This window comes from Cebus imitator, unplaced genomic scaffold, assembly GCF_001604975.1.
Source record: "Cebus imitator isolate Cc_AM_T3 unplaced genomic scaffold, Cebus_imitator-1.0 Scaffold341, whole genome shotgun sequence".
Taxonomy (NCBI): domain Eukaryota; kingdom Metazoa; phylum Chordata; class Mammalia; order Primates; family Cebidae; genus Cebus; species Cebus imitator.
Window position 1 is genome coordinate 784,325 of NW_016107656.1, and position 8,060 is coordinate 792,384.

An 8,060-nucleotide genomic window follows, 5' to 3' on the forward strand; every position below is an offset into this window, starting at 1 on the left:
TATTTTTTTTTAAATAGCTATGGATTGTCATCCTGCCTTTTAAGAAATACTGTCATTGTCTATAAAATTCATTTAAGGCCAAATAGCTCATTAGATAAACTCGCAGATGATGGCACATGTATAAAGAACTTCAGACCACATAAGCAACCGCAGATGTGGTATGGTCCAGTTTTCGTTGAGTACTTTTGGCTCTAAAGTTCATTCAGAGTGAAACATCATTTGATTTGAGTTACAGAAGGGCAAATAAAATGATGAAGAAAGGTTACCACTTATCACTGTTTAAGATTCTCATATTCTTACTTGAAATAAAACATGCTAAGACCAAAGTGGATTTTTCCTTCCTTCAGTATCAACATTCTGATTCTTTTACGAAATAGTCACATATAATTGGAATGTAGCATCAGATATGTAAGACGCATAGAATTTCTTTCTCTTTATAAGTTCCATTTGACCGCAGGAGTGAGATTTCCCGAGAAGGGTGTTTTGAGATATAGACTGCTCCCTTAAGACATTAGAGTGGCCAGGTTTTGAGGCTCTACAAGTCTGAGAAACAGATCATCTTAGACGCTGAGAGCTGAGGCACATCCTTCTTTTCCTCCCTTACCGTGAACATGCCCCTTAGATGCTGAATGACAGACACTGATAATTCAGATGTAGCACCCCGACACCAAACCAACCGTGGAAATACCAATAAATCAGTTGTTTAGTTTTTAAAATACACAACATGAATAAATGACTAGCTCGTATTTTTAGCCCCCTTTTTGCTGTGATATAATTACAAGAATGAAAATTTATTTTTTAAAGTACATCTTTTCAAAATCCCATCTTGAGGAAAAGAGCTTGGCCAATTACGAAGCCTGAAGGGAAGAGCTGCAGGCACTTTTATTTCCAGCTATCAACAGAATGGAAAAAATGTCAACTTATTTACATTTATGTATTTATATAGGTGATGAATAAGTTAAGGAACGCTTCATCTCAAACACATATTGCTTTTATTTTAGCTAAGTTAATGTTTCAGTTCCATATATATTTTTGAATTTCCATCAATGCCTAACACCATTTTTTCTTTCTTCTTAAAAAAAAAAAAAAAAAAAGATTTACAAGCACTTTTATGGCACTCGAGAAAGTAGGCTGAAGGTTCATAATAATAATTTTCCTTTTAAAAAACATCCATCAGACCAAAATAAAATCATTTTAATTAACTCCTTCCTGAGTAACTAAAACCTTGGAATGTGCTGAAAGGTTATAATAAATAAGACAGTCAAAGATCAACTAGCTTAAAAGGTATTTTTTTTTTAAATTAAACTATGTAAAATGTACAATATGTTTCATGAAGTACAAACTGTTGGGCCCAGGGCCAAAAAGATGCTGCCATGTTTGCCAAATAAGCTGATGAAGTGCCTTGACTTTTAGGACCTAGAGGGTGTTGGTTGGGACAAAATCCCATTAAGGCCCCACAAGTCAATCCATCAGTGTCTTTTGTGGTGAAGTTATAATGATCGCTGCTGAAAATAAACGCCTTTGAACACATAGGTAAAAGTACCCAGGTAAACTTGCAGTAAGAGGATGAATTGTTCTGAATGACCAATTGTCCCGATGTTCTGACAAGGGCAGAGAAAACATAGCCAACTCAACTTTATTTTCAGATTGCGAGATTGCACAGTGTGTAAACTCATCATCATTCTTTATATGGAATTCCATAGAAATGACTCACAGCGTACCAGGCAGCAGTTCCTGTCCTGGTTTTGCATATGATAGCTGCTCTCCAGGTTGTTTTTGAAAGTATGCCTAATGGTAGGGCCTTGGTCTCTCTGAACAGAACAAAGGATATTTCCTTCTCTAAGAACATTTCCCTTAATCGCTTCTCTGCCCCCATCCCCTGAGGCAGAAAGAAGGCTCTCGAGCGGCCAAGTGCTGGACTCTGTGCCTCTGCGGTCCCCGCCTTCCCTAGACTCCTGTGGGCTGGAGCCTTCTTACCACACATCTCATGATAAAGTAGCTTTAGCGCCCACTCGGCAGGTTCCCAATGACTTGCTTTATATCTTGGCTACCATCCAATTTTAGTGAAGGAAGAAAAAATCCTAGAGAGACTTGGTGGTTTCTGAAAAGTAGAAAATGTGTAGCTTGTGTAAACTCAGGGTCTTCTTTACTATTAACTACTCCCAACTCACACATTTGCTAGGGCTGGCTCTAGGGGACAAATACTGAATAGACAAAATTTGTTGCAAGTATCCCTCCTGCCACCATCACTGAATCTCGGCTTCTCGGCTAGCTGTTTATCGTCTCCCCAGGAGAATGTGTATTTTCAGGACTTCTTTAAGGTGAAAACATTTCAGAACCCAAAGGAACAGATTTCTAATGACCAAGGCATCACTGACAGGTGGCAGGGGAGGGGCAGTGGGAGGTGAAAAGAAGACATACCTTAGGACAATGAGACTGCCCGACATCTACTCGCATCCCACTGGAGGCAGCCACCTACTTACAAAGCTGGCCAAGCAGTCTCTGCCCTAGAAGCTCTTGCTACTTCTCTTTTTGATGACTCAGGTAAGAGTTCTCAGGAGCACACAGGTCCCATAAGAAATGGGACTCTACGTGCACAGAATTCAGGTAGTTCTCGGGTAGTTCTGCCACGTGCACAGAACTCAGGACCCCTTTTGCCTGAAAATGGGTGCCTCCAAGGGGACTAGAAGTTACAATAGTACATAGTACCAGGTCCTATAGGACGCAGCTTGGCTAGGGGTGTGTTTGACAGATTGTATACCACCTGCGGTCAGGCTCAGAGAAGAGTCAAATGCCTGAGCTAAACTGGTTCCTGGAACTTCCACTTAAAGCAGTGCTGGGAGAAGATGTTTCATACTGGGTGCAAAGGACACAACCTGCCCTTTCCCTGATGCCACACAACTTTCCGATTTATCTGTCTTGTCTACATTCTTCCTTACACAGCAAACCAATTATTTTCCCTGCTAGGCTACTTTGATATCTGTCAGCATGGTGCTTGGAAATGGAATGTCTGAATGGAGCCGGCCATGCACTTTGACCTTGAAAGGTGCTCCAGGCTGTGGACTGGTTGGGGATGTGGAACAAGCTGACTTGCTCTTCCGGAGATAATTATACTGCTCTTGCTGAAAGTGTCCCCTGAGAAGGACCAGAGGCAGAACTCTACCCATGAAGGTAGAAACCACTTACCCAGGGACATCCACCTCCTTAAAAAAAAAAAAAAAAAAAATTAATTGAGACAGAGTCTCACTCTGTCACCCAGGCTAGAGTGCAGTGCTGTGATCACAGCTCACTGTAACCTCCAACTCCTGGGCTCAAGTGATCCTCCTACCCCGGCCTCCTAAAGTGCTGGGATTACAGGCTTGAGCCAAGACACCCGGCTCCATCCCCCCTTTTGATGTCCTAATCTGTCTTATCTTCTCTTAGATCCTTCCGGAGTAGATTCCCTGGTCTCTGAAGTGATTTTGTATTTCTACTGAAATATGCAAGTCTGGATGTCTCCTACCATTGAGGTAATATTTTTATAAGTCATTTTACAGATGATAAGTTATTCGGCTATGGGCTATATTTCTCCCCCTTTTCCCATCATATGGGGTGGGGGGAAAGCTGTTTTATGACGAGATGCCTTGGGATGGAGCCATCTAGTGTAACTGGGAAAGACCCAACGAGCCAGGAGAAAACACAAAATAAAATTAAACAAATAAAACCCGCAAAACCGGGCATCTCCCAATGACCCCAACATGTGGGAATGTTTTGTTCTTTTTAATGCACCCGAGCATTAATTTAGTCCCTTAAGGATTTTACTTCCCCAAACAAAGAACTTTCTGGAAAAGGGAGATAATGCCATGGAAGCAACACAGTGCTGCCATCACCTCTTATAAATATCTTCCAGCCACTTTTCGTCATCCTGTTCTTCATCATCGATTGGCTCGTCAGTTTCCAGTGGAGTTGGGATAAAGAAGTGTGGCCTTAGTAGGGGCTTGCTGACGCGAGACTTAAGTCCAAACTTGCGCTTCAGCAGGTGGAACTGCTCTTTGACATAGTGGTAGAACTCGTACTCGTACCTCATCCGCTGGTAGAGGATCTGCACGGCCTCGGGAGAGGGGACAGTCTTCTTCACCGTCACAGTCATGTTTCCAAGCTTCCTGTGCTCTGGAAGAGAACCGGGGTCACACATGAGACATCGTTTGCAATGCTTTAGCTTAGGTGGAGTCCCAGTGAGGACCCACATGACCTGTACAACTCCGGTAAGGAAGCAACTGCATATCCAAGTATCAGAAGACAAAGGTTACTGACAATATTTGGGAAGGTTTACACAATTCTAGGTGTTAAGGTCAATATTAGTTGACAAAGCCCAAGCTACCTAATTTCCTTTCATTGGATGTGAACCATGTGCTTGGACCAAATTCAATTATTAATTGTGAGTTCTACATTCGTTTGAACAGCAGAATCTATCTGTTTTCCCTCTTTCATTTCCTGTTAAACCAGGAAAGGGCTTTACCCTCAGAAGGAGGCATGGAAGCGCTGTCTAACCACTTCCTAATAATCTTGTTTTGTAAGTTTAAAAATATTGACATAAAGTTTAATTTGATACAAAATCCATTTCCATTTCACTATTTCAACAATGCATTTGTCCAGAAAGTAAAGGAAAGGCTGCCAGGTTTCTTAACATAATTTACAAAATTTTAAAATTTATTTTTACTTTTTGTAGAGACAGGGTCTCACTATGTTGCCCAGACTGGTCTTGAACTCCTGGCATCAAGAGATCCTTCTGCCTTGGCATCCCAAAGTGCTAGGATTATAGGCATGAGTCACTGCACCCAGTCTAAATATAATTTAACTGTTGTAAATTTTAATTTTTTTTATTGTGGTAAAATATATATAACTAAATATGCTTAATTTTATACTAATACTTAATAACAAAATATGATCTTTTATATTCAATGCTGAATAGCATGAAAATGTTATATATATAGGGTACAATTTTAACTATTTTAAAGTGTACACTTCAGTGGCATTAATTATATTTACCATGTTGTGCATCACCACTACTTTGAAAATCCTTTCATGAGTCTATACAAAAACTCAATATTCATTAAACAATAACTCTCAATTCCCCTCCTCTCCTTACTCCACCCTAGGTAGCCTCTAGTAGATGTTCTATCTTTATGAATTTGCCTATTCTTAGTACTACATGTAGGTAGAATCATACAATATTTGTCCTTTTTTTGGTCTAGCTTATTTCACTAAGCATAATGTTTTCAAGGTTCACCCATGTTGTAGTGTGTATCAGAACTTCATTCCTTTTAAGGCTGAATAACATTCATTGTATAGCTAGACTGCAATTTATTTATCATTCCATCCATGGAGAGACACTTGGGTTGTTTCCATCCTCTGCTTTTTATAATGGACATTTGCATTCCAGTATCTGAGTCCCTGTTTCCAATTATTTTGGGTAGATACCTAGGAGTAGAATTGCTGGGTCATGCAGTAATTCTAAGTTTAATGTTTTGAAGAACTGCCAAACTCTTCTCCACAGTGTTTGTACCATTTTACATTTCTACCAGCAACGTGTGAAGGTTCCAACTTCTCGGAATTCTCTCCCACAATTGTTATTTTCCTCCCTTTTTAAAACTGTAGCCATCCCGGTAAGTGTGGAGTGGTATCTCACTGTGGTTTGGATTTGCATTTCCCTAATGACTACTGATAGTGATGCTGATCTAATGGTTCCCCTAATTTCTAATGACCTTTTCATGTGCTTGCTGGGCAAGCACACATCCAACAAGTGCTGTCTGTTTGTATATCCTGTTTGGAGAAATGTCTATTCAAGTCCTTTGCCCATTTCTGAAGTGGGTTTTTTGTTTGTTTGTTTTTGTTGTTGAGTTAAAGGAGTTATTTATATATTCTGGATAATCTGCATATATATCAGGTATATAATTTACAAGTATTTTCTTCCATTCCATGGGCTGCCTTGTCACTCTGTGATGTATGAAAGTTTTTAATTTTAATGAAGACCATGTTATGCATTTTTCTCATATTGCCTGACTTTTGGTGTCATGTTAAAAAAACCATTGCCAAATCCAAGGTTGACGCATAAAAGTTTTACATTTTAATGGAGACCATTTTAATCTATTTTTCTCTTATTGCCTGTCTATTGGTGTCATATGAAAGAAGCCATTGCCAAATCCAAGGACATGAAGATGTGCCCTCACATTTTCTTTTACAATCTTGTTTTTGATTAAAATTTTTGTCACCAAATTTGAATAGGTATATAATTTACTAAATATAACTCCAAATGCCTATTTCCAAAATCAGACTAATCTGGGGTGGGTCACTGCTCACAGGTTTTAAGTGTTCCTTTGTGTTTTTTAAAACACAGTTTAAAAAAATCTGATAAAAGACAGACAAGAAACAAAGAGTTTTAAGCCAAACATTGAGAGGCAGAGGAAAAATAATTCTCTCATTGAAAGCCTCCTTCAATCCCTTTCTCTTAGAGAACTATACATTGTGTAGGGTTTTGTTGTCTCACACACACACACACAAAGTAAGACACCTGTAATTAAAAATAAATTCATTAGTTAAATTGTTTGGCCCAACCTGGCAAAGGACCAAAGGGGATAAGCAAAGAGGAGCCTAGATCCTTGTAAAGAAGTAATTTGGGAATCTATTTCACATCCTCATAGCTCTTTGTCTTAAGGTTGAAACAGTAATTTCCTAAAAACAATGGACAGCAAGGATAATCAAATAAATTCCCTGACTACAAAATGATCTAAGAAATATCAAATGTTTAACCTACAGCAAGGTAACTTTCTAGACTAGTCTTCAATTGCTTGCAAAATGTTGATCTATATAATTGATTTAGTTGACTTGCTATAAATGGTTATTAACTTTAGGCCAGAAAAACTTTGGGAAGATTCTTTAAAAGTTACAGCATGAAGAGTTTATACATTTCTCTCTTTGATTATGATGAAGTGACTGGGTCAACTGCTATAAGGCTACTCCTAGTTCATGACAATGAAACTCTCTTTCCATTGAGGGAAGAGAAGGCATTCGGCCTTCCTCTATAGCTGGGGTAGGGGAGTTGGTGGATGGGCAGAGCAGATAAATAACTCTGTCAAAAGTGACATTATATCCTTCTGAATAGACATTTCTCAAAATAAGACATACAAATGGCCAAGAGGTATATGAAAAAACTCAACATCACTAATCATCAAGGAAATGCAAATCAAAACCACAAAGAGATATCATCTTACTCCAGTTAGAATGGGTATTACTAAAAAGACAATAAATAAAATATGCTGGTGACAACGTGGAGAAAAGGGAACTCTTGAGAGAGATCCAAGATGGCTGATCACTAGCAGCTCGGGATTGTAGCTCCCAGTGAAAGCGCAGAGAACGAGAGGATGCCACACTTTCAGAAGAATTTTTGTTGCTCACGTACCAAGAGATGCCCAGCGGAGGGGCCCCACGGGTCACCAGTGTGACTCTTGTGGACGGCGAGGCGGTTTTGCCGCTGCCTTGGTGCGGCGGTTCTTGATGCAGAGTCAGAAAAGCACCATCAATCATAACACTGCTGTTTTGGCCCGCACAGTGGGTTGCTCAGATTTTAGCGCTGGGAATCAACAAGTTGGATGTCCACTCAGAAACCCAGTTCTAAAGACGGTAATTATAAAGACCACAGATGGATAAATTTATAACGAAGGGAAGAAAACGGCCTAAAAAGGCTGAGAATACCCAAAATCAGAACGCCTCTCCCTCTATAGGGGATCACAGTTCCTCATCAGCAACGGAACAAGGCCTGATAGAGAACGAGTGTGTTCCATTAACAGAAGCAGCCTTCAAAGGTGGATGCTAAGAAACTTCTGTGAATTAAAAGAACTTGTTCTAACCCAATGCAAAGAAACTAAGAACTTTGAAAAAAGGTTTGATGAAATGTTAACAAAAATACACAATTTAGAGAGGAATATAAGTGAATTAATGGAGCTGAAAAACACAACACGAGAACTTTGCGAACTATGCACAAGTTTTAACAGCCGAATTGATCAAGCAGAAGAAAAGATATC

General features: G+C 39.5%; 1 protein-coding gene across 1 annotated transcript in view; it reads right to left on the reverse strand.

Annotated features, from left to right (window-relative positions):
• Positions 1-915: 915 nt before the first annotated feature.
• UST (uronyl 2-sulfotransferase) overlaps positions 916-8,060 on the reverse strand; it is a 324,841-nt gene continuing 317,696 nt past the window's right edge. The window contains exon 8 of the mRNA XM_017505760.2: positions 916-4,149. Coding sequence (XP_017361249.1) covers positions 3,866-4,149 — 284 coding nt within the window. The 3' untranslated portion in view covers positions 916-3,865. The remainder of the gene's footprint in view (positions 4,150-8,060) is intronic.